The 26312-nt window shown below is 39.6% G+C and overlaps 3 protein-coding genes across 6 annotated transcripts; 1 reads left to right on the top strand and 2 right to left on the bottom strand.

The window, feature by feature from the left end:
- Nucleotides 1-700: 700 nt before the first annotated feature.
- LOC108011641 (serine/threonine-protein kinase 32A) lies at nt 701-20218 on the top strand. 4 transcript variants are annotated; one of them, XM_017076830.4, is made up of 9 exons: nt 701-971; nt 6671-6838; nt 8472-8527; nt 8587-8752; nt 16288-16358; nt 16430-16556; nt 18878-19003; nt 19140-19321; nt 19382-20218. In XM_017076830.4, exons 2-9 carry the CDS (start codon nt 6784-6786, stop codon nt 19946-19948), a joined length of 1350 nt encoding a protein of 449 aa, XP_016932319.1. In that variant the 5' UTR covers nt 701-971; nt 6671-6783; the 3' UTR covers nt 19949-20218. The 4 variants fall into 4 exon arrangements, with proteins under 4 accessions (XP_016932319.1, XP_016932320.1, XP_070852969.1 ...); XM_036817749.2 differs by lacking the exons at nt 701-971; nt 6671-6838 and adding an exon at nt 7456-7899 and having other exon boundaries at nt 8421-8527; XM_017076831.4 differs by lacking the exons at nt 8472-8527; nt 8587-8752.
- Nucleotides 2345-3672, bottom strand: LOC108011642 (ubiquilin-1). Its single transcript, XM_017076833.4, has one exon. The coding sequence runs from the start codon at nt 3494-3496 to the stop codon at nt 2444-2446; it is 1053 nt and encodes a 350-aa protein (XP_016932322.1). The 5' UTR covers nt 3497-3672; the 3' UTR covers nt 2345-2443.
- lost (methenyltetrahydrofolate synthase domain-containing protein lost) lies at nt 20219-24559 on the bottom strand. The gene is made up of 6 exons (XM_017076828.4): nt 24338-24559; nt 22813-22983; nt 22038-22753; nt 21914-21982; nt 21639-21858; nt 20219-21583 (listed from the first exon to the last, which is right to left on the bottom strand). The coding sequence occupies exons 1-6, from the start codon at nt 24414-24416 to the stop codon at nt 21180-21182; spliced, it is 1659 nt and encodes a 552-aa protein (XP_016932317.1). The 5' UTR covers nt 24417-24559; the 3' UTR covers nt 20219-21179.
- Nucleotides 24560-26312: the final 1753 nt, after the last annotated feature.

The following is a 26312-nucleotide window of genomic DNA, read 5'->3' as shown; positions in this document are numbered from 1 at the left end:
CATTTTAAACGTGCCGCTTAGCCGCTAGGGCCACAAACTATCCTCTCCCCTTAACTATCCTGACCCCCCTCTCCCCTACTTTAGATTAATTAAATCAAACTACATCCCATGCTTTATATTAAAGCTGCTTATTTTATTCAGAGAATGATAAATTTACATTTGGCTCACAAATCAGGCACACAATTTTTTCATTTTCAGAATATTAACAGCTAATTGGACATTTACAGAACAATGTACCTTGTTATCCCTTAACTGCTCACTCATGTGTCGGAACCGCCCAAAGAGTTTATAAACGTCAGTGTTAGCGAAAGGTATCAGGCACAATCCCAAGCTTCAACCCCCCAATATATTGGTAAAAAGAAGAGTGTCGTCAGACTGTCAACCTGAACCGGAGCCCCAACCGGATGAAGGCTGATCCATCAGCGTGACGGATGGATCCGCATCAATTTACGCTCAAGTTGCGCTCCTAATCGGCGCCCTGAAAAGTATGCTACGTAAATAGACCTAACCAGTCATAATGGCAAGCAACCACGCTAATAGAGTGAAGCTAGCCAGCTAGGCTAATTGGCGTTCATTCATAAGGCTCTGCACCGGCTTGGTTCCGTCCTGTGCTTCCCGGCGCCTGCGCCGAGTCTCTCAGAGAGGTCGAGAGCCGTTTGCAGAGCCACAGGGCAAAGGGCACATCTGTAAACAAAGCAGTTTCAGTCACCAGTTCGCAGAGGCAGAAGGCGGTGGTTCGACGGCCAAGAAAGGATAACGTACGGCCGAAAAGCGGATAGCGAAAACGTGAATAATTGGCGACGGCAATGGTAACGGCACAGCTAACGGTAACAGCGGCCATTTTACTTCTGTGTGCGTGAGTGTTGTGGAGACCATCGCGTGACTTTTCACCGTCGCCAGCTGTGTACACATACAGCCATCCAGGGATCAAAGGAGCAGTTGCAACAACTTGCGAGGCCCACTCCGCACAGGTATAGAACCCCAACTTACACCTGTGTGGTATTGTGTACACCACGTATACATGCATACGCACATAAGTGAGAGTTGTGGTAGATTGGTTGGCGCGTTAGGAGCCAGCACTTTGGACCGCTACATGCGAGTCCCATTTAAATAAGCCATCGAGCGTGCTTGCTTGGGTAGAAACAAAAGCAACATCTCGGAAATGAGCCATGCCAATCGATAACTTCTAGGGATTCGAAGTGGTTACCTCTACGTCCTTAATAACGCCACGATAACTCCCCCGCTGCTGGTAGTACAAGGCAAGAACGTCCTGGGGTGTTTGTCCAAAATTCTTTTTTGCTAAGCCACAGAGCAAGCGGACGACAGGAAACGGACAGGTAGTGTCAGTGAACTCTATTTCACTTTGGTCGCAATGAATTTAGGTGTCAACTCGATTACCAAGTGTTTTGGGGTGGCTTTTGAGCCATTTCTGGTGCCTCTTTCTCGACCTTTTTTAGCAGCAGATACACGCTAGTTCACCAATGACTTATCTATGCTAATACGACACGAACTTACATTTTGATGGGGATTATGCAAAGCAGCCGGGCATATTGAGACATTACTCTAGTTTTCTCTGGGTTTACATAAATTAAAAAAGCTCCGTGCCAACTGAACTGTGCGGCCATAAACATGAATCGCGGCTCCATCTTGTCGCTTCACATTATGGATTTTTCTTCTGCGCCACAGAATATGATGTCATCTGTCCATTTCGAAATTGATTGGCCGGTGAATCGGGAATTTACACGCCCTGGCTGGCAATAATGAACATTAAAGCTTACAATTAATTTAATCGACTTACATTTCAAACCCGTTGCTCGTAGAGTAAAAGGGCATACTAGATTCGTCGAAAAGTATGTAACAGGTGGAAGCATGCATTTTCCATCCTATAAAGTCGATCTAGTCATGTATGTATGTACATCTGTCCATTTAAACGCTGTGATTTTGGAAACTCTAAGAGCTAGAGGGTTGGGACTTACGATGATTCCTTACTTTCCATGAAAACTATAAAAGCTAGAAAGTTGGGACTCGGCATTCAGATTCTGGAGGTTCTTGCGCAGCGCAACTTTATTTCAGCCCACAAACACCTCCTGATCAAGATAATATATAAACTTATAGGGGTCGGAAACGCTTTCTTTTGCCTGTTACATATTTTCCGATGAATCTAGTACACCCTTTTACCCTTCGAGTAACGGGTATAAAAAGAACTTATTTTCGGTCTCTGGAAAACAGGATTCGGATAATTCACGTATCGAAACTTTTGAGCATAGTATTAACAGTATCATAGCCTAGTAGGATAATACTGTGATCAAAAGACACTGTTGGCTTATGTCGCCTCTAATGTATTTCTAAGGACTTAAGTATTTTTTTCTGCAGATTTAATTGGGATGCATAGTCACCGACTTTTGGCCAAAACAAAACATAACAAAAGTATTTCGAATGGAACTTATTCTTCCATAGACCGATCCCAGTGGTCCAGTAGTCTGACAGCGCTGTCAACGTTGCCCAGAGAGATCAGCAGGGCGCGTTTGTTCCGATTGCGGTTTCTGTAACCCATCTGAACCAGCTGATCCAACTGGGCCTGATAGCAGTGTTGAAATCGACCCTGTTCCCACGAAAGAAAGTCACCGCGCTTGATCTGGGGTCCAGTTTCTACTGCTCCACAGCTTAGATCCTGCATCGAGTTGCTTTCCGGAATGCCCTTAGTGTAACTTTCACTTTGGGTCACGGAGACCCGTCCTGCGAGGATGCGTCTGGCCAGAACGCCCATTTGCCTTAAGTCCGAGGTGCTGGACGACCGGCGCCAAGGGTTTGGAAGCGGGTCCTTTACTTCGCGACCTCGTTGGGGGTTCGTGCATTGTTTATCACCTTGTGATGCTTGCTGAAAGGACATGGCCACGTTGTCCTCGTAGGCCTGGAGCATACAATAGTTTAGGCGGCTCAGCACCTTATAGCCGCCGGGCACAAACTCCATGCGCGATATGTGGAGGTCGCGGCGGCGTCCCAATTCCTGCTTGGCCGGACTAAAGGCCAACGAGAGCATCTCGCGCAGGTTCTGGTCGCTGTTTAGATAGTGGCGCATCGTCGCGTTCTCCTCGAGCAGGCTCCGTATGCGCGGATCGGACTGCAACAGGCTTCGAAGCACACCGGGCTCATCGTGAAGGTAGGCAATGTTTGCTGACTTCCACGACCTCATAAGGCGTTCGCCAGACTTCAGGGGCTTAGTGACCGGGTTCGACGTCGGTAATGCACAGCCAGGACCTTCGGCACGACAAACCACGTGCACAGTGACTCCAGAGACGATGCCCTTGCTGTCTATGGTCCCCTCATCGCTTAGCACCTGACCAGCGAAGACAAGTATGATCCGAGGAATAGCGTGTTCGAAGCGCACGGCCACCAGGGCGCGCAGATTCCGAATCAGCTCGTTCTGGCGCAGTGAGACGGTGGCTTCGCGAGCGCTACCCTTTGCGCGGATGTCAATAGACCCTTCGCTGCTCATGCTTCAGCGTCGTGCAATGTAGATTAGGTCAGAACTAGTGTGTTTTCTTCAACACCGGGCGAAGTTATAAAATATAAATGATCAATGAGACTACGTATGTGGAAATATGTATATGTCGTTTGCTAGTCAGAATCCCAAATGTTTCGTTTGACACACGATTTTGCGAGAGATTTCCAACCAAATTTCAAACAAACTTATACTAGTAACTTGGTAAAACGATGTTTCTATAAAACTTACACATTTCAAAATAAGTGTCTTGTGCAGGATTCGAGCCCGTGTCAAAGAACCGAGGCTGACACAGTACGCTGGCCCACGACCTTGTAATATTTTCGAGTGGCTAAATGCCAGATGAAAATCTGAATGTTAAAAATTGTATATATTATGGACTATATTTTAGACATTTTTAAATTATTAATTACACATTACAAAGAGATACATTTTGGATTCAAATAGTCAAAAAATAAACCCAAACTTAAACAACAAAGACAACAGAATTTTATCTTAAAAATTATTGAGAATTATTAAAATATACGTATTAACGTGTTTGTTACGAACACTATATTTTAAAGCGCTCTTGTGAAACAGGTTTATTTATTTTATAGGTTTAGGTGACATCCTCCTCAAAATTAAAGTGACTGTTAAATTTCCATATATCCCTTAAAGATAGTATTATATGGCCCTTACATAGAGACAAACTTATTACAAACGGTTGGTAAAAGTAAAATTAAACATTTTAGGACATTTTTACTATTTCTATTTAGGTCCACAATGATGACATTAAAACTAAATTTTTAGGCAATATAGTCCATGTTTGCTTACATCTCAAAATCCCACTGTCCGTCCGGATTTGGCATGTAGATCCTTGAACTTCTTGGGTAGCGCAAGTTTGTTTCAGCAGGGTGCCCACATAACGCTAAAACCCGTTTAGCACCAACATCGCATAATATTTTCGAAAAATTCAAATAAGATTTTGTTCGATTCGGGCCATTCTTAAAAAAGTTATTAGCAAGTAAAATGTGCATTCTTGGGAACAGGCGCTTTTCTAATTGTTTATCTCTATGCTCTGCCTGAGTGCTCCTAGTACACTTAGCTGAGTAAAGGGTATCTGATAGTCAATCAAAAACACCTTTTAACGTCCACAGTGATTCTGAAAATGCCATGCCATTATGTATGAAACTCGATTTCTATCTCGATGACCACCACGGGGGCGCTTGCAGAAGATCGGACGCTGATCCCAGTTTATGACGGTTTTTTAAGCTAGATAATGAATTGGCCGATTCTCCTACAATTAAACATTAGATATTCGGTCGAAGTTCATCAGTCGTCGCTTCAGTCCTTGCGTCAGTTTGATAAGCAAAAGCACCTTTTCTTGGGATGAAAAATGATTGTATAGTTTAAAGTTTTAACCGAAATCGTTTTTGAAAAATAAAAAAAAAGGTTGCCCATCTCTTTTAAACAATGGTATAAAGCACAAGTAGCTTTAGAAATTCGCAAGTTACAGGTGTACGAAATGTGTCCCGCCAAACTAGCGTGTTTTTCCAAAAAGTGGTAGAACCAAAGATTATTATATTGAGCTGTTTAACATCATCTACAATTTGCAGGACATTTATATAAAGTTGGGATACGAAAAAAATTTTTTTTTTTCTCCGGCAGTGTTAGATGTTCTAATAAATGTGGTAAATGTGGCTAAACACGCAAAATCGTTAAAACCGTTTTTAAGACAAAAAAAATATTTTTTTATTATTATTATTAACAGCTAAACGAAAATTATAAATCCGCTCTTAGCTTAAAAAATATTATAAAATAGCTTTCAAACGACATATAACACAAGTGTGTAGCCTTAACACGGTTGTACGAAATTTAGGTATTTATAGCTGTTTATTCTAGCATCAACCGATTTTGATCAAATTAAATTCGAAATTCAACACTAATTAAAAAATGTTATTTCCAAGCGTAGGCGCTTAAATGTTAAAAAACACCAAAGATATAATTTAAAAAAAAAATTTTCCCGATTATTCCTATGGAACTGGCTGGTTCCGACTTGTATACTACCTTCAAAAGAAAGAAGACTTTTGGGAAGTTTCAGCCGGATAGCTTTAAAACTGAGAGACTAGTTTGCGTGGAAGCGAACGGACTGACGGACAGACGGACATGGCTAAATTGACTCGTCTAGTGATGCTGATCAAAATTATGTATACTTTATGGGGTCAGAAACGTCTCCTTCACTGCGTTGCAAACTTCTGACTGAAATCATAATACCTTCTGCAAGGGTATAATATAATTCCAGGAGTGGGTGTGGCACTTTGCTAAATCAAACTTGCGCTGCGCAGGAGTCTATAGAATATATATGCTTAGTCCCAACTTCGAAGATTTCAGATCTCTGCGATCATACGGACAGATGGACATGACTAGATCGACTCGAAAAGTGTTCCTAATGAAGAATTTATACACTTCATAGGATCGGAAACGCTTCCTTCTGCCTGTTATATACTACTGTCTGCAAAAAATAAGGTGAATTTGTTTTCTTTCGACTTTCGTGGTGCGGTGCAATGTTGATTCCTTCCACCCGGCTAATGAATATTTTTTTGCCACGTTCGTGTAAGAAGACCAGCAATAACAACTCCTGGTATTGGCATCACGATAATGCACCGGCCCACATTTCCCTCGTTCTTCGAGACCATTTCCTCCAAAGTTTCACGCATATCGTTCCGCAACCAAGGTACTCGCCTGATTTGGCTCCGTGTGACTTCTGGCTATTCCCGAAACTCAAGATACCACTCCGGGGAACGCGTTTCGAGTCGATTTAGTAGATTAAAACAGTCGAAGAAGGCGCTGATGGCTCTACCGGAATGGGACTATTCAGCATGTTTCGGGGATTGGAAGAAACGTTGGCATAAGTGTATTTTATCGGTAGGGGATTACTTCAATGGGAATGTATCATTTTACAAACCAATTTACCATTATTTTGGCCCACAGAAGTACTTTACGACGAATCTAATATTCCCTTTTACTCTATATTGACATACAAATACCAACAGCGAAAACAATGGTCGGGAGTCTCGACTATTAGATACTCTGTACTCAGATAAAGGGATTGTGAGGGAGATAAATGTTTATTCATGGGTGTGATTACCTTTAATTCAACTAGTCAATTAACAACAACTTGATTTAAAGCCCCAGAAAGGTCAAATAACCGAAGCAGGCCCAAGGCTACAACTTTAAAAAAAACCAATTCAGTACTTTTTGGAAAAGGACAAGACCACGGATCAACCCATTAATGTAGCACCATGGGCGCCAACACATCGAGCAGATCCGACGCGAGTCTGCTCGCCGATGATGATGGTAAGTACAATATTGATATTATTAAGCGGAGTGAGCTGACTACAGTGCACTCCAAAAGACAACGCTATTGTCAAGTGTCTCGACTATCAGATACATTTTACTCACCCTAATCAACTTAAAACAGTGTTTTGTATGTTGACCATTTTAAACATTTTTTGGCACACCAAATCAATAATCTGCATGCCAAGTCCCAACATCCTAGTTCTTATAGTTTTCGAGACGGACATGGCTAGATCGGCTGAACAAAACTTGCGCTGCTTAAAAGCGCCTGGAATCTGTATATTTTATCCAAACTTTCTAGCTCTTATAGTTTCCGAGATCCCAGGAATTTGACTATATACTTACTTAAGCTGCCTTCTACCTGTTTCTTAATTTCCTTCTACTCGACGACTAACTGTTGTCGTGAAATCGCAATGAGTTGGCAATATTTAAGACGAAACTATCGACAAAAATTACGCTTAAAATTAATGTTTAATCTTAAAAAATTACATGATATCATATGTAATTTAGCTCAATACTTTTATTGGAATATGGGTTTTAATTACTGTCCTTTAACGAATGTTTTTGGATTACATAAGTACAATTACTGAAACACAGTAGCCCAGAGGAAAGATATCTACATGTCAAATTTTGATAGCACACACCCGAGGCGAACTAAGGTCCAATGGAGTTGGTAGACGACCTGTGCCTGTCGAGAATATTGACACTCCTAGACCTGCCCGACCAAATTGCGATGCTTCAGACCTACGAACGCTGTCGTTTCCTCCTCGGTAGCCTATGGCGTCACCGGCTAACCAGTATCTCGCTTAACTTGCTTGAGGTACCCCTGCAAGGAGATGACTTCAAACTTCTCTTGGGGAGCACATGCCATAAACTGCAGGAGCTCAGGATTAGCTACCTAGGCAGAAATCACTTTGAGGAGTTGGTCGGACACAAATATCCCAATCTTTGGCTGCTGCAAGTGGACTTCCTGCCTCCGTTTTTTCTATGCCCCAGAAAAAGACTTCAGTTAAAGAAAATTATCCCAAAGTTCTCTTACCTTGACAGTTCACCCACAATGGGCTACATACTGAATTACCAAAGCCTTAAGTCATTGGGTGTGTGGGCAGGCGAATAAAAAATATAAGATTATAAGTGACAAGAGAAAACGCTCTAGTCGATGGCCTCGACTATTAGATACCCGTTACTCAGCTTAAGGGAGTACGAGAGGGATGGATATATGATAAAAGCAACTATGCTTTTTTCACTAACACACCTAGCCTATAGCGCCACCTATCTTCTTCTTCTATAGCGCCACTTGTCCTACAGCGCCAGCTCGCTTATAGCGCCCCTAGCGGCTTGGCGGCGTATTAGTGAAAACAGCTTATTTGCTGCATGTGATGGGCAATCTCGAATGAATTGCAAAATATTGATTATTATTTGATTATAACTTTTTAATGACTGGTCCGATTTCAATAAAATTTGGCATGTAGATATGTACCGATAATAAGAACAAACTTTCATTTACATTTTTACAAACATTTTTAAAATGTGGGTTCTAGACGGGCTTTAGTGTTATAGACGCTTGTGGACGGGCTAAAAGATCAACTCTATTGCCTCTTATGTATGTTTATCGTTTCTTCTCACTTTACAGTCAATTTTGATCACTTCCAAATCCTTCGCGCAATTGGGAAGGGAAGTTTCGGAAAGGTGCGATCCGCTTGCATTCCGAGGAGAAATCTCTGGAACTCACTAGACACTTTTTTCAGGTCTGCATTGTCCAAAAGCGGGATAGCGGCAGCCTATACGCCATGAAATATGTTAGTCGCTCTGCCTGCGAGCTTCGTGGAGCTCTTGGCGGTGTCATAAAGGAGGTAGAATTGCTATCGTCACTGGAGCATCCGTTTCTTGTCAATTTGTGGTTCTCGTTTCAGGGTAAGTGTTTTTATTGGAAAAGTTAAGTTTAACTTTGGCAATCCAAGGCTTTTGTGTCCTTTTAGTTGTTATCTCTTAAAATTGGTTTCCTGACTCAAAATATCGTTTTTTGACGTGTTCAGACTAGATTTAAAAACATTTTTGTGATTTCAATCGTTTTTCTTATAAAAAATTGAAATCTGCTTTGATTGGCTAAACGTAATACGTTTACCTCCATTCAAAATAACACTAACCCTACATTTTAAAATAAAAATCTATTTTTTCAATTACAAACATTTTATTCTAGTATGGAGAAAACTTTTGATAATTGTAGAAATTTTTTCTTAAATCAAGAACGCGGAAATAATTACCTTTAGTTTAAATCATTCCAAAAAATATACTTATGTTTTAAAATTGTTTTCTGAAAAGCAGAAAGTCTTACCCAAAACTAAAAAAATATGAAATTTTAATATAAAGCTGAACCCCAGGGTAGACGAGAGTAGTAGCAAGGTGCCACGTCCACTCTATCGCCCACAACCGCATATACTCCCACGCTAAGACCTGTCTACCGCCCATATATTTAAAGACGTTGAAAAGTGTAAATTCAATTTTGTTTTGATTATCAATTTCAAAGAATGGTCCAAATTTAACCATCCATTAAAAATTTATAAGCAAATAAAGGAATCGACGATAAGTGGCGCTGCTTCGGGGTGTGCAATATTGTCGCTTTGCTGCTTTCACATCTCCATCTCCCTCGCACTCCCCTCAGCTGACTAAAGGGTATCAGATAGTCGAGGCCGTCGACTATAGCGTTCTCTCTTGTTTGTTTCAAAGTTTCTTGCTTAAACATTTTTGTTTGCTCTATTTAGGAACATATTTTTCTGAGACACTGCTTTTCAAAAAAAAGTGTCAAAAGTGTCTTCATATTAAACATGTTTTGACTTTTCTAATTTTAATATTATTAACTACTAATAATATTAATAATATAATAATATTAATAACTACATTTTTGGGCGGCTTGTGGGTGTGGTACAGTGGCGTATAAAATTTGCGTTGCGTACAAAGAAATCTAAATATGAAATAGCAATTTAATATCTTTAATAATTTACGACATATCAACGTTCATATTTAAAATTTTTAAAAGTTTGTGGGTGGCTTGTGGGCTTTAGAGTAGGCAAGGCAACTTCATTTTAGGTCAATCGATAGGTATTGGCGAGAACAATAAATATCAGTTAAAATTTTATGTAACGCTTAAACTCTAGGAGGCACATTTTTGTGGCGGTTTGTGGGCGATATAGTGGGAGTGGCACATTAGCGTAAGAAACGTAACAAAGTCATGCTTACACTTTTACAGAATCTTTAAATACGTGGGCGCTAGACCGGTCTACCGGTCAACCCGGCTCAATCTAAATTAGAGAAAACATTTACTGAACTGCAGAAAAATTCACCATAGAACGACATTTCTTAGAAATTTTTTTCTTAAACATAAAATACTCATTTTTTTCTTAAACATAAAGTTTTTTTTGTCTATTTTGTCTTTTTATATTTAAGAGTGAACATCGCCTTTAATTTTAGAAAAAACAAAAAGACTACATTTTTCCAAAACCAAAAACAATTCGCCTTTAAGAATAGAAAAATTCTTACATTGTGGCAACATGTTTTTTTCTAAAACACAGAAATGGTCAAACACGCGGCGCACGGATTGGCTATACATTCAAAATAAAATTTTTCTATATACAAGATCTTTTTTCTAAATGAATTCTAAAATGATAACCATAAACTAGAATCACCCTAAAAATATGAAAAAATGTTCTTATATATAGAAATTATTTTCTAAAAAATAGAAAATATTTTATTTTTAAATGACTATCCTAACTTTACAATGAATTTTACCCTACAAAATAGAAATATTCGTCGTACCGAAACACTCAACCTTAGGACTTGTAACCGTCGGACTGCGGCATCCGTAGCGCAGACGTTTAAAGACTTTGGTTAGAGATCGGTGAGACGCAGATTCGAGTCCCAACGCCAATCAGTTACACCAGTTTACAAAAGAAAATTGATGAAATACGCCTTTCAGGAAACCTTTGTTTTCCGGTAAGATACATCTCCCTGATTAAGAAAAGGGCACTTAAAATTTTTTCTATGGTACCAATTTTTTTTAAAGTGTAAAAAACGTTTTTCGCACTTTTTTATTTTATAACTCGAGTTGTGATAAACCGAATTCGGTCATTAAGGACTCATTTTACAGGTTATAGAATGCCCTTTAACTTTCTTATACACATCATTAAGTTCCATTCATTAGTTCAAAAGCTACACTTCGTCAAAGTTGAAAAATTTGGAAAAAAATCAAAAACGCTGGCATAAATGGCTTCTTTAAAAATACACGCGTAAAAACCGAAATTAGTTTTACGTTGTTTTCTTGATGGCTGAACCATAACGGAGAATATGCGCCATAGATCACGACAATCCGTTGGTAAATCGATTTTTAACAGATTTTTAAACGTATATACCCAAGTTCATTATTCGGGAGCAGCGGCCGTTAAACGTTATTTTAAATTTTCAGTGTTGGGGAACGTAAGAATTTGGTGCAAGTTGTTATGCATAACGTCAGTTTCCTTGCTAAAAATATATGAAAATGATTTCCTCGTAACTGCAATCGCATACTCTTTAGCTTGCCCAGCGCTAATAGCAAAGAAACTGACGTTATGCATAACAACTTGCACCAAATTCTTACGTTCCCCAGCACTGAAAATTTAAAATAACGTTTAACGGCCGCTGCTCCCGAATAATGAACTTGGGTATATACGTTTAAAAATCTGTTAAAAATCGATTTACCAACGGATTGTCGTGATCTATGGCGCATATTCTCCGTTATGGTTCAGCCATCAAGAAAACAACGTAAAACTAATTTCGGTTTTTACGCGTGTATTTTTAAAGAAGCCATTTATGCCAGCGTTTTTGATTTTTTTCCAAATTTTTCAACTTTGACGAAGTGTAGCTTTTGAACTAATGAATGGAACTTAATGATGTGTATAAGAAAGTTAAAGGGCATTCTATTACCTGTAAAATGAGTCCTTAATGACCGAATTCGGTTTATCACAACTCGAGTTATAAAATAAAAAAGTGCGAAAAACGTTTTTTACACTTTAAAAAAAATTGGTACCATAGAAAAAATTTTAAGTGCCCTTTTCTTAATCAGGGAGATGTATCTTACCGGAAAACAAAGGTTTCCTGAAAGGCGTATTTCATCAATTTTTTTTGGTAAACTGGTGTTATTAGTTGTACATATACAAATTAAGCCATTTATACACTTTATGTGTTCAAGATCTTTACTATGAACTTACATGGCTACACTCAATATAAATTGCCTTTACATGCATAGATACCTAAAACGCTAATGGTGCAGATTTGGTAATGTTAATTCACATGTGTTTGTGCTTCCACCACTTATGTATATTCAAGGTTCGGTTGTCCGAACCCAATTTAAGTGCGACATTGACCCGGGAGATCCGTGTTCGACCCCGACCAGGGAGATAAAATATTAACTAATTATTATTAACAGCTTACCCATAAAGTTAGAAAATGTATTACCCTAAAATGTATGTCAAGCTTGTCTTAAAGACAAAAAAAGTCGATTTTCCTGACTTTTGGGCTAATTTTATTTTGAGTGTACGAGAGTTACTCTAAGATTTATATAAAAACACGGAATTTCGGTCCATTTACTGCCTTCTAGTTCTTTGCAACACTGGCTAAGCGATCTCCCGTCTATTTCTGTTTTGGCGCGTGTAAATTGATTACAGGTCAGAATGGAGGGAGACAATGCAAAGAGCGAGACGAACCTCTCCCTCGCCACTGCCATTATTTTTCAGCAATTTAAATTTTACGGAATTAGATAATTGAAATTGGTGTTAAGTTTATTGGAGAGAAAAGAAAGACAAAAAGGAATAATTGCTAAAATTGTAGATTATTTAATAGAATAAGTTAGCCGTGCACTCTGCTTTCTCTTAGTGCCGGCAGCGCTTTTCGCTCCCATTTTTCTGCACAGCGCCAAGAAAGAGAGAGCAACACATACAGTGGTGCTCATAGACTTAAGCCACTGACACTACCATAAACTGTTTTCTTAATAACTTTTTTGAACATATTTATTTCGGCCTGAAATTTTTGCATTTTGCAACACTGTTATTTAAGCATCTGATCACAGTAAAAAACAAGGGAGAACGCTATAGTCGAGTACCTCGACTATCAGTTACCCGTTACTTAGCTAAATGGAGATATGCAAGCAGCAAAGCGAGATTAAAATGCGCCACCTACCGGCGGTATACAGATTTTAGCGTTATGGGCGTTAGAGTGGGCGTGGCAAATTTTTTTTGGATCAATCGATAGGTATTGACGAGACCAATACATTTCAGTTAAAATTTTCTATCTAGCATCAAAATTGTGGGCGTCACAGGGTTTTGCGGTTTGTGGGCGTTAAAGTGGGCGTGGCAAACTTTTTTTTGGGTCAATCGATAGGTATTGATGAGAACATTACATTTCAGTTAAAATTTTCTATCTAGCATCAAAACTGTAGGAGCCACAGTTTTGGGCGGTTTGTGGGCGTTAGAGTGGGCGTGGCAGTCTACTGAAACAAACTTGCGCTGCGTAGGAAGCTCAGGAATCTGCACGCCAAATCTCAATAGCCTAGCTCCCATAGTTTCCGAGATCTCAGCGTTCATCCGGACAGACGGAAAGACGGACATGGCTAGATCGACTCGGCTAGTGATCCTGATCAAGAATATATATACTTTATGGGGTCGGAAACGCTTCCTTCTGCCTGTTACATACTTTTCGACGAATCTAGTATACCCTTTTACTCTACGAGTAACGGGTATAATGACAAGTAGGTATTCGTATTTTCCAAAAAATTGACTAAATGTCAAAAAGGAGTATTGTGCTCTGCTCATATACTTAAGCCACCTTGAGCTAAAATCGTCAAACTTGTGTTTTTTCCGGAAAAGTTGTGCTAGTTATTTTCTAAACTAAAGTATTGAATACTAAATACGTTTCCGAAAACAATTTGACCGCTATGGCTAAAAATAAGAATTCAAATTCGGCCGAAAGAAAAACACAAATATTCTATTCTATCTTAAATAATTTGTAAGACTTTACATTTTTCGCGTGGCCAAGTCAGAAAGGCGATTGCATTTTATAAGAAACATGGAACCTGGGAAAGTGTTCCACGTGAAAAGCCCAGAAAAACCACTTTAAACTACGATAGACGGATTTCCAAAATCAGTAAAGCCGATCTGTTCTAGACTTGGACGCAAATCAGGGGTCAAATGGTGGCAGATTATGGCGTGAATGTGTCAACTCAGACCATAAAAAGACGGCTAAATGAATTTGGGTTATATGGACGCATTGCCTAAAAAAACCATTGCTGTCAATTAAAAATGTTAAAAAGCGCCTTCAATTCGCCAGAGAGCATATTCAAAAAGGTCCCAATTTTTGGAACATGATTGTTTGGAGCGACGAATGCAAGTTTAATGTCTTTGGGAGTGATGGTAAAGCATATGTACGACGTTCTCCCAACAAACAATTGGACCCCAAATACACGAAGATGACTATTAAACATGGTGGGGCTTCGATTATGGTCTGGGGCTGTTTCACCGCATCGGTCGTAGGTCCCCTAGGGAAGATAGAAGGCATTATGAACGGCGAAATGGACAGGGACATCCTTGTTAACAATTTATCTGGAGAATATGCCGATAATTTGCCACTTGCCTGGATATTTCAACAGGAGAACGACCCGAAACACACCAGCTAAATAGTCAAGTCGTGGCTTAATCTGTTTTGCAATGGCCACCGCAGAGCCCCGACTTTAACCCTATAGAGAACTTGTGGGGAATTGTTAAACAAGTCGTTGGCCAAAAAAACCAGCAAATAAAAACGATTTGTGGCGAGTTTTGCAAGAAGAGTGGAAGAAAATCACCCATCAACAGTGCGCACGTCTTGTGGACTCAGTGCCAAAGCGTTGCACCGCTCTTCTTAAGCAGAAAGGTCATCCTACTCAATATTGAAGTAAATTTATTAAAAGTATAAGGAATATTGGAAAAATTTTAACTTTTTCAACCAATATGTTCCAGGTGGCTTAAGTATGTGAGCAGGACATTTTGGAGATGGTCTCAGATTTTTTAAGTTTTTCGTTGAATATATATTTTTATAACTTGGTTATTCTTCTATTAGAACACTGATATATAGAACTAATGTGACACAAAAAATTGGAGCTGTGAAATAAAAACTTTTCTTAATTTTCGTTTAAATTTTTGGTTGAAGTCTTGTGGCTTAAGTATATGAGCACCACTGTAAATATGTTTGCTAAAAATGTACATTGCACAATGTACAATATACATACATTGTAAATACATAGCCTAGATGGCTATGCATCCGATTTTCTGTAGGGTTATATCTTCATCCCTCTCGCACTCTATTGAGTTTGCTAATTATTTATTATTGGTTGGATATAACTTACTAATGAATGGTCCGACTTAAATAATTTTTAGCATGCAGATGGGTATTGTTAATAAGAACAAAATATCATTTCAATTCTTACAAAATATTAAAAAATATGGGCGCTAGACGTGCTCTAGCGTTATGGGCGATTGTGGGCGCTTAAGTAGGCGTGGCATCCTGCTGAAACAAACTTGAGTGAGGCAGAAAGCCCAAGAATCTAAATGTGAAACTCCAACATTCTAGCTCCTATAGTTTCCGAGATGGGGTTGGAAACGCTTCCTCTTATTTATTTTCCGATGTATACTTTCTCATAGGCAGTTTTCTAAAAACAAAGGTGACTTTCGGGATTTTTTCTTTGAGTGTGCAATAAAAAGAAACATTAGGAAAGTTTTATCCAGATTACTTCAAAACTAAGAGAACAGTTTGCGTACACAGAGAGAATTCACATTTAAAACTTGTATTGAGCGTTTATCTTTTTAAAATGTTTCGACAGGTTTATTGCGCCTAAATTATTTTGCCTTCAAGTAAGCTACTAAAATGTTTCTCTTAATTTTTAAAACGTAAATATTATACATTCAAGTTAAAAGTAAAGATAACACTTTCATGAACAGTTCAAACTTTGCTCAAACTTAAATTGCAACCTTATACAATATCTATATAGATATATTTATTTTCTAATGTTTATTTACCCACAATATTTTAAGACTTTAGTATTTCGCATAGTAAGACTATTGCTTGATTTTTTATAACCTTTGTATTGACATAGATTCATAGTATTGTAAGTTTTTTGACGGACAGACATGGCTAGATCGATTCGGCTACTCTAAAAAAGGATTAGGAATATTTACAAGACGGCTTTCATGACATAAGTATTAATTTTATTTTGAGAGTTTAAACTTTCCTGGGGCTCTGACCCTTACCCGCTTTTGGTGATTTTCCAGCGCTCTGTGTGTTGCTTGGTTTGATTGCCAATCAAAATGCAAATTAACTTTGAGTATTTCTGTTGAAGCTTGGTCACAAAGCAGTCATAAATGCACACATTCTATTTCTCATACCCTTTACAGATGAGGAGGACTTATTCATGGTTTGCGACCTGTTGACTGGCGGCGACTTAAGATATCATTTACAAAACCGAGTAAGTTCGCATTCACAACTCTTCCCCCGTTGCAGCTCATTCCTTAACTCTGTACTTTTGATACCCTTCAGGTGGAATTCTCCGAGCAGAGTGTTGCCTTATTAGTGTGCGAGCTTGGCAGTGCATTGGAGTACTTGCAAACGCACCGAGTGGTCCACAGGGACATAAAGCCCGACAATATTCTCTTGGACGATGCAGGTATGTTTTCAGAGCGTAGTCTTTAAAATAAACCTACAAGAAAGTAACTTGGTCAAAACTAGGCGACTTGGAATGAGATTGTTGTGGAATGGCTTATGTGGGTCGTTCCTTAACAAACCTATAAGGTATGCGGGTTGTAAACGTTAATGTCGCAGGAGTTCGGGTAATTTTTTATGTTCAAAACGATTACATATTTTTATCCCGATATTACACCATATACATACGTATAAAGAATTTCAAAAAAGAACAAAAAAAATCCATTTTTATTTTTTCAAAAAAAATTGCATAACATACATAGTCTTTGTTGAACCCCAAAGAATTTGTCGTTGAACCTCAATGAGTTCTTTTATAATTTAATAAAACAGATTATGAAAAAAAAATAAAGGCAGTATTTTCTTGTTATTGTTATACCCGTTACTGGTAGAGTAAAAGGGTATATTAGATTTGTCGGAAAGTACGTAACAGGTAGAAGGAAGCGTTTTCGACGCTATAAAGTATATATATTCTTGATCAGGATCACTAGCCGAGTCGATCCAGACATGTCCGCCCGACTGTCCGTCTGTCTTTCCGTCCGTATGAACGCTGAGACCTCGAAAACTATAGTAGCTAAAATGTTGGGACTTACATGCAGATTCTTGGGCTTCCAGCGCCACGCAAGTTTGTTTCAGCAGAATGCCACGCCCACAATCGCCCATAACGCTAGAACACGTCTAGCGCCCACATTTTGTATTGTTTTGTAAAAATTTAAATGCCAGTCGCGAACGTACGATTTTTTTATGTTGTTTTATACACAAGTAATTACAAATTTTTCGCTCTCTTTGGATTTGTATCTTCTTATTAGATTGCAATAAAGAGACTTTGTACAAAAAGTCCAAACATATCATATATTTTCCTTGCGAAATAACACCAGTTTACAAAAGAAAATTGATGAAATACGCCTTTCAGGAAAGCTTTGTTTTCCTCGAGCTGTAAAATGAGTCTTTGATGACCGAATACGGTTTATCACAACTCGAGTTAGAAAATGAAAAAGTGCAAAAAACGTTTTTTAAACTTAAAAAAAAATTGGTACCATAGAAAAAATTTTAAGTGCCCTTTTCTTAATCAGGGAGATGTATCTTACCGGAAAACAAAGGTTTCCTGAAAGGCGTATTTCATCAATTTTTTTATTATAGACTGGTGTAATTAAACATAACAAGGAAGAACGCTATAGTCGAGTACCTCGACTATCAGATACCCGTTACTCAAAGGGAAATGGAGATATGCAAGCAGCAAAGCGAAATTAAAATGCGCCACCTACCGGCGGTAGACAGATTTAAGCGTTATGGGCGTTAGAGTGGGCGTGGCAAAACTATTTTTGGATCAATCGATAGGTATTGACGACACCAATACATTTCAGTTAAAATTTTTTATCTAGCATGCAAATTGTGGGCGTCACAGGTTTTCGCGGTTTGTGGGCGTTTAAGTGGGCGTGGCAAACTGTTTTTTAGGTCAATCGATAGGTATTGATGAGAACAATACATTTCAGTTAAAATTTTCTATCTAGCATCAAAACTGTAGGAGTTACAGTTTTGGGCGGTTTGTGGGCGTTAGAGTGGGCGTGGCAGTCTACTGAAACAAACTTGCGCTGCGTAAGAAGCTCAGGAATCTGTACGCCAAATCTCAATAGCCTAGCTCTCATAGTTTCCGAGATCTCAGCGTTCATCCGGACGGACAGACAGACGGACAGACGGTCAGACGGACAGACGGACAGACGGACATGGCTAGATCGACTCGGCTAGTGATCCTGATCAAGAATATATATACTTTGTGGGGTCGGAAACGCTTCCTTCTGCCTGTTACATACTTTCCGACGAATCTAGTATACCCTTTTACTCTACGAGTAACGGGTATAAAAATGTCATTAGAAATTCCTAAAGGTGAAAAAAATAACATTTTTTCTGTCTTCAGAGAATTTTCTTCAACAAAACAAATGAAATATGCGAACCATAGCATATTTCATTTGTTTTGTTGAAGAAAATTGTATAATAAAATGTGGCTATTGATTTATGAAAATACACAAAAAAATACGATGATTATGAAGATTAAAAATGTTACTTTTTAATTTAAAAAATGTTTGATATGTCCGCAAATCGCTGGCAATTGTAGCGCCCTCAACTTTGAGGCTGAAACTAAAATTTCGACTTACAAAAACCATTTGCAGGCCCCACAATTTGTCCACCAAACTGCGTCATATTCTTTTTCTCGCCTTATTTAAAAAAAGACGTTTTAGGTTATTTCAATCAAATGTATCCACATTTCCTTACATGTTTGTACTTTTTCAGGACATGCCCATTTGACTGATTTTAATATTGCAACGAGGTTGCAAAAGGATGCATTGGCCTGCAGCATGTCAGGGACGAAGCCGTATATGGCACCTGAGGTGTTTTTGTGTGCCCTGGACGAAGTGGGTGAGTGGATAAACGAGTCGGACCCACAAAAAATTATTTTGAGGTCCTGTGCAGAACGCAAGTCCGAGGTTATATGTGGACGGGGACTCGGATGAGCCCAATTGACGGCATCCTAATTATTTCCATTTCATTTTAGCCGGATATAGCTACCCGGTGGACTGGTGGTCACTTGGCGTCGTGGCCTATGAGATGCGGGGAAACATTCGACCCTTTGTTGTGCACTCAAACACGCCCCTGGCGGAGATCAAGAATATATTAAACACCCCTGTGCACTATCCCCGCTACTGGAGCAGCAACTTTGTCGATCTGCTGCAGAAGGTGGGATGCAGAGGATTGGTTTAAGTCTGAGAATAAGTGAACAATTCTTTCTTCTTGCAGCTACTCTCCACTTATCCTGGTGCTAGGATCAGCACAAAACAGGAGCTTCATCAGACCCCCTTGCTGCGTAACATTGACTTCCAGAAGGTGCTCGAGAAGAAGATAAAGCCTATCTATAAGCCCCCTGAAGACCACCTCAACTGTGATCCCTGCTTGGAGCTGGAGGAAATGATTGTGGAGACGCGGCCCCTGCATAAAAAGAAGAAGCGTCTGGCCAAACAGCGGTCAGCACAACGCGACAGCGATCCCGAAACCACGCTGGTCAAAGAATTTATAGTTTACAACCGCTACAAGGAGTTAAAGCGCAAGGCCATGGAACAGAAGGAGAACGATTGGCAGCGTGAACTTGAACTGGCCATGGCCAACTCCATCGTAAACAGCCTGGCGCCCATCCAAGAGAAAGCCGCCGCATCCATCGTGCACGTTGCCGACTGCACGACCGCATCAGCTGCAGCCGCCCAGTCAAAGAGTGACAGCATTGAGTTTATCGATCGCACTCCTTCACCTCAATTTAAACAATCGGCTGGTAGCAAGTTTGACCTGGAAAAAAACTCAATTCAAAATTAATACCGAAAGAAAGTTAGGGTTCGCGAAGCAACAGGTTTCAGAGAGCACACGTTTCCAGGCCCACTAACCCAACAATGACTTGAGAGGAATCCTCCACAATGAACCAGAATCTATTTTCCGAGCTGCGCTGAATTTCACTTTTTGTACATGTTTATAATAATTTTAACATTATATATCTTTTAGGGTACTTTAGTTGTAAAAATAGGTTTAAGCTCCATTGTACATACTGTTAGACGATAGTCCAAAGGAAAAATAAACGAGATAACAGCATTATGGTCTTTTTCCTATTTTTTTTTTATTTTTATTTCAAGTTATATTTCATTCATGTTTCACATTTTTTTGCCTTTTCTTTGTATAAAAAAAGAGTAAATAATTATTATGTTCTGCATTGTATAATTGATGTTTTCACACATGTGTTGATCTTTTGTTAAAATGTATAATTAAAGGTATTGGTGTTTGCGGTGAAAGTGGGAAACACTAACCAAATTACAATTATCTCTTTGTAGAATTCTTTCAGCGAAAATGCAACATGTTAATAGTTTGTTAATTCATTTGATCGAATTTAAAATTTTTGCATTTGGGCTTTCCGATCGTTTTTACAGTTTTTAATATTACTCTAACTTCGACCACAACTGCTAGTCCCATTAGCAGCTCAACTGCTTAAAGGGGATAGAGCCACTGATCTAATTGTTGGGTGTGAAATCAAAATTGATAATTTTAAGAAGTGTAACTCAGTAATTTAACATGTCCCAAGAAGTTAGTAAAGGATTATTTAGAAGAAATTGTGTTCCACGCTGCATTTGTGGAACGAGTATTTCTGCAATCATTTCAATTAAGTTGAAAACATTATAATGTCCAACGAATTTTTGTTTTTTCTTAGGCAAAAACAAATGCAATTGTTTAGAAAAAGCGTCAATGGATTGTGTTCTCGTTAGAAAAACTTGCTTTTGCTTTTCTTGTTTGGTAGAGTAATGAAGGAGAAGAAGAAACTACAAGCTGCAAAACATGATCTTTAGTGTATGCACATTTAACTGTCTGTGTGTATTTAGTGAGTGTGTATGTTGAGTGTACTTTGTGTTTGTCCGGAGTTCGCTTTCTATTCATTTTTTGTTTGATATTTTTCGATTTTTTCTAAACAAAATGTTACTTTTTTTCGTTGAACTCCAAACGTTGCGCTGCCGGCGGAAATCCGCCGCGATCGTTCACTGGCTGCGCCAAGCGCGAAGTCATACTATACTGTGGTGGTATCGACAGTCTCGATACGTGCACCACCTACGTCGCCGACACTCACAGTCCCGGCCTCTCCTCCGTTTTGCGCGCCGCCGGCAGCGTTTCCGTCATCGCCTGCACTTGCATTTGCACCAGTGGTGCTGGCACTCTTTTTGGCGCCAAACTTAATTAGCTCGACGTTGACATTTATGGTCTTGGTCTGCACAGGCGCCGCAGACTCGGCTGGTTCAGCTTTCACGGCGGCATCGCCCTCAACCCCTGCAACGGCAACTGGAGTAGTCTCGCCACCGGTGGTAATGGTTAGCGAGAGATCATTGAGCGACTTCAGCACCTTGTCCACATCATCCTGGGTACTGGGGGTACCGTTGCGGTTTCCAAAGTGCAGGAAACACTTTCCAAAGTGACCTTACAAAAAGGTCTTGTAAGCTGAATTCTTACAAACAAAATTGAAGTAGCTTACCTTTCCAAGTAATCGACATCGGATTGCATTCACGTTTGCGAAGTTCCGTTTTCAAGTCCTTGACGCGAATGTCACGTGTCAAATTTGTCAACTTAATGCAGAAATCACGTGGTCCACGGTTCTTGTTCTTCTTTGGACGACGCTCACCTGTGTCAGCTTCTTCGAACTTACGATCCTCACTCTTAGCACCTCCCTCAACTCCAGACTGATCGCCCTCAGACTACATTGGAAATTATGATCACTGTTATGCTTTTACTCAGACTGTAACTACTAACCTTAGTTGTTCGTCTGCGGCGGTTGACGAAACGACCTTTGCGGCGCGGTGTGCGTTTCTGGGTTGTCTCCTGTTTATTGGCTGTTAAAAACTACTGAAATGTACTGGGTTTGGTTTCTACTTACGCCCGGTTGTTCGTTGTCAGTCTGTGAGGTGGTCCGTCCTGGGTTTCCTCGTTGGAAGCGACGACGCACGGGCCCACGGCGGCGTCTGTTGTTTTGATGCTGCTCCACGTCGGTATCTTCCTCTTTCAAAGATATCGATTTTCCCGCCTTCTCTTCCCGCTCCTTAAGCTGCTGCAGCACAGGCAATATCTTTAGACGGCGGTCGGAAAGAAGTTCCCAGAAGACGCCATTGGGACGAGGCAAGCGCTTTGCCACACGGATCACTTCTGAGGGAGTCACAATGATGTCCACTGGCGTGTCATACTTCTGGAATAGGTTTAGGGGCAAAGCGTCAACCACTTGCACATCGTGCACGATCGTGGCAATAACTGTTTGCGGTGTGATGGCTCCAAGTTCAATAAGAAGGCCGATGTCCAGATCAGCGAACCCATTCCCGCGTCCAATACGATAGCCATCGCGTGACACTACGACTGAGCCAATAACCACGATGTCCAGCTTCAGACCACTATCCAGTCCGATTTCCGTGCGGAACTTCTGGATGTCCTGAACGCGCAGAGCCTCCTTTTTCTGCTCATCGGTGGCATCGGCTGGCACATCTACCTTGAGGCATAGCGCCGACGAGTCCCGGGTGCTCGGCAAGTAAACCGACTTGTCGGCCAGCAACGCTTGTTCCTTGAATTCGTGCAAGGCGCGGTCGATGTTTACCTTGATGTGCTCTGCAATATGGAATAGATCAATAAACGTGGGTAAAAATCAGGTTGGGTGATCTTCTTACGTGCTTTCTTAAACTCCTCCTCGTTGATAAGCAATGCAGCAGCTTTATCAGCATCAACAAACGAAGGAATCCGGTTGAATATGTTGTGCAATCCAATGCCAACATTGCCCTCCTGGATCTTCTTCCAGGTTTGCACGCGCAACGAGCGCTTTGTGGGCTCTATGGGCTGAGCTGTATTGTACAATAATTTTATAATTAGTGCTGAATATAAATCTTTAATCAAATTTGGGTGTTATTAAGCCTTTCCCAATGTTTCCACTTGAATATTTTACTAGATTTGCGCAAATTAAGCGTGTATCTCAACCTAAAGGTAAATAAGTCGTGTCGATCAACAATGATAGAATGCAGACAGGTATTTACTTTAAATGGACGTTGAAAACTTAATCAACTTATAATCAAATTTGTGTTATTGACATTATCGAGTACACCTGTAACTGCTGTTTAATCGCTTGCACATGGTGGTTCATGCTACGGGAGTTTGACTGTACGTATACTTTAAGAGTGCGATTTGAATGTGCTGAATGGCACTATGTCAGCAGTAGCTCTTATCGGCTGAAAAGGCGCTCAGTGTTATCACTCCAATTTTGAGCTGGACTAAAGGTGATACCGTGGCTGATAAACATCCAGCAATCAGATGTGTGAATTTGACCCAAACAGCAGCAAACACCAGTCAGCGATATCAACAACAGAAATCTGCATAGAAAACAGATTCGGCAGAGTTGCCACCTGTGCAAATTCTGACTATGCATATGCGGTTGAACAAAAATTACTTGAAATAATTAACAACTGGTCATTGTAGAACCCTTCGCCCGTTTACGTTAGCTTGCTCATGAAAGAACATGTTCGCATCGAAGAATCCAAATATCGATATTGACGCATGACCAATAAGTTGGCAACGCTCCGGCACGCACACACACGTACGCAAAAACATTTCTCGGCGATGAGCGCATCAAAATCGCGAATTTCTCAATTAATATGTATGTGTGAGCAGTGCCGTCGGCCTGTGGTTGTGTGAAACCACGGAAAATGGGCGGTCGAAGAGCGCCGTGCAAGATGAAATGACACTGGCGAGCACAGAATCACTCGAAATCGGCCAAGAGCAGCCGAAAATGATTCATATAGTACTATTTGCGGGTTCACTAGTAATTGTGTGCAGAATGCGCGCTAAGATGACGTAATTAATGTCAACAATATAGCCGTGGATCGCCGACAGAAAATAAGCTGGCATACATTTTGTTCCTTCGCTGGGCAATGCCTTATTGCTTTAAACTTCGGCGTTTTGACAACTCTTATTTACAGTTAGGGTCTACTAGAAATAAATATGGCGGAATTTTGACAACCTTTTGCCTTCGCACTTCGTAAAATGGCCGTATGCAAAAGGGAGTGCGAGACCTTGTCCCCTTTTAAAATACGACAATACAAAGGCTGGTGAAACGCGGCGCAAAATATTTATGATAACATTCTCACACTCGCGCAGGTATATGCAATTTTCGTTATATTCGCCCCCTTGGAGGGGCACACTTACTTGTCGACGACACCTCCTGCGCGGTGTTTGCGCCGTTCTCCGCGGCGGCAGCGGGAGCTGCGTTGCTTTGATCTTCCATCGTATCGCGTTTTAAGTTGTGTATCAAGCCGCTGCAGGTTTTCCTTCGCTTAAGATTTTTTTTCGCTGGATTAACACAAGTTTACACAAGAGCAACGTCTACCTCTCCGGCTGCTTCCAAAAAAACCACGTTTGAAAACTGACGTTTCGTTGGTGGTGGCAAGAAATTCGAACAATCGATGTTTTGCCCCTCTCTTGCACGACGCGATTGCTGGACCGTTAATGCAATTTTCGAATGAAAAAACAAATAGTTAACTATTTACAAATGCCGAACAACCAGTCAAGCTAAAGAAAACGAACGCAAATGAAATTTATTCCGATTCTGACTTGACAGGTTACATGTGGGGTCTTGAGTGTGTGCCGAAAATCCCAAAAAATAATACTTTAATTTAGTCAGATTGTTATCGGTCTGGTGCACCTGCCTATCAAATTCAAATTTGGCGTTTCAAAAATATACAGTAAAGAGTTTTATAAGCTTTATAAATATAAACCAAAGTTGAAATATAAAAAAATAAATAAATATAAAATATATAAAAAATATAAAATATAGTTCAACAGTCTTTACTAATAATTTCTTGCAAAGAGGAGACTTTTTACCTAAACGCTATAAACAAAAGACAGAATGTTTGTTAATGCCCCTTTCAGACATAATTTCAGATATTTCATAAAAAGTTGATGGGGATGTTCACACAAGCAATAGATAATATTTCGTTGAAAATACCTTATTCACACAGAGAGGTAAAAGACGGAAAAAGTCGCTACCACTCGCTGAAGCGGAAAGTGGGACTACACACGCAAATCGATTAAGTATTCCAGTGTTTTGTTCAATATTTTTTTTCAAGCCTATCTGATTTTTCTACATGCCGTTTCGTAATTTTTTTTTGAGAAGGAAATGCATTTGATCTGTTGCGCTGTGCTGTTGCACCAAAACGTACAGTATTTATCTAAAAATAATGGATATATCGAAAGAATAATATGTGAGGATGGTGTTGTACATACTTAAAAGAGTTCAAACGGTTCTAACTTAAGAAAATTCTTGTGGCGTCGCTGTTGACCAACATCTCATCGTCATTGCCATTCCGAGCAACTGAATTGAACATTTTAAACTGAATTTAAATATTCTTAGGAATTTTCCTAATAAGTTTAATTCTTTGATATTCAATGAAAAATGTTGATGGAACAAAATTTATTCACTTCAATTGTCAGACACCCGGTTAAATTTTTGTTTTCTTAAGAACATGTTTAAGTTTTCATTTTAGTTATTGTTTACGAAGTGATATACGCGTGTACAGGGAAGTGATAGATTTCTGGTGTTTTCTTTATACAATAATAAAGCATAAGGGCTTTCTGCCTCAGAATGCAAATTCCGTATATTCTTCCATAAGAAATACATGTTCTAGTAAGATACGGGGAAGTTACTACCACTTCGATTTAGCGGAGAGTTGGACCTCATATGTAGTACTTCGGTATTTGTATTCAGTATGTTTAACGGGTTGAGGAGATTTCAGTACTTGTCGAAATTGTATTTGGGTTTCGGTTTGTTTATGCGGATCAGCTGTTTTTGTTTCAGCGATTCTCTGGGTGAGGAAGCTTAATATGAATATGTTTTTGGTGGTTAAAAACCTGTTTAACCTAGAGTGAATTTATGGAGTTAAAGGTATGGTTAACGAGATAAATAGGTTCTAATAATTAATTTTAAATAAGCAAAACTAGTATATCTTATGTATGATATTAAAAATAAAATAATAAAATCGAATACATTTTTATGAACCTAATAAATACAAGAGAGTCAGACCCGTAACTTAACTTTAAAATTGAAAACTGATGAAGGGTAATTAACGTTAGGATAAAATTTAAAGATAAAATTCGCAAAAATGCTTTGGGAACACGAGTAACA

This window comes from Drosophila suzukii, chromosome 3, assembly GCF_043229965.1.
Source record: "Drosophila suzukii chromosome 3, CBGP_Dsuzu_IsoJpt1.0, whole genome shotgun sequence".
Lineage (NCBI taxonomy): Eukaryota > Metazoa > Arthropoda > Insecta > Diptera > Drosophilidae > Drosophila > Drosophila suzukii.
The sequence above is the reverse complement of the archived record's forward strand: the minus strand, read 5'-3'. Positions and strand labels throughout refer to the sequence as shown.

What these genes read in the sequence shown, in the direction of transcription:
- LOC108011642 (XM_017076833.4), bottom strand. Translation starts at nt 3,496, where the DNA reads ATGAGCAGCGAAGGGTCTATTGACATCCGCGCAAAGGGTAGCGCTCGC.
- LOC108011641 (XM_036817749.2), top strand. Translation starts at nt 7,503, where the DNA reads ATGGAGTTGGTAGACGACCTGTGCCTGTCGAGAATATTGACACTCCTA. An exon ending in GATATCATTTACAAAACCGA is followed by an intron (nt 16,359 to 16,429) that starts GTAAGTTCGCAT and finishes GATACCCTTCAG; the next exon opens with GTGGAATTCTCCGAGCAGAG. An exon ending in TTGTCGATCTGCTGCAGAAG is followed by an intron (nt 19,322 to 19,381) that starts GTGGGATGCAGA and finishes TTCTTCTTGCAG; the next exon opens with CTACTCTCCACTTATCCTGG.
- lost (XM_017076828.4), bottom strand. Translation starts at nt 24,416, where the DNA reads ATGGAAGATCAAAGCAACGCAGCTCCCGCTGCCGCCGCGGAGAACGGC. An exon ending in GCAGGAGGTGTCGTCGACAA is followed by an intron (nt 22,984 to 24,337) that starts GTAAGTGTGCCC and finishes TGTACAATACAG; the next exon opens with CTCAGCCCATAGAGCCCACA. An exon ending in GCCGCAGACGAACAACTAAG is followed by an intron (nt 21,859 to 21,913) that starts GTTAGTAGTTAC and finishes TTTCCAATGTAG; the next exon opens with TCTGAGGGCGATCAGTCTGG.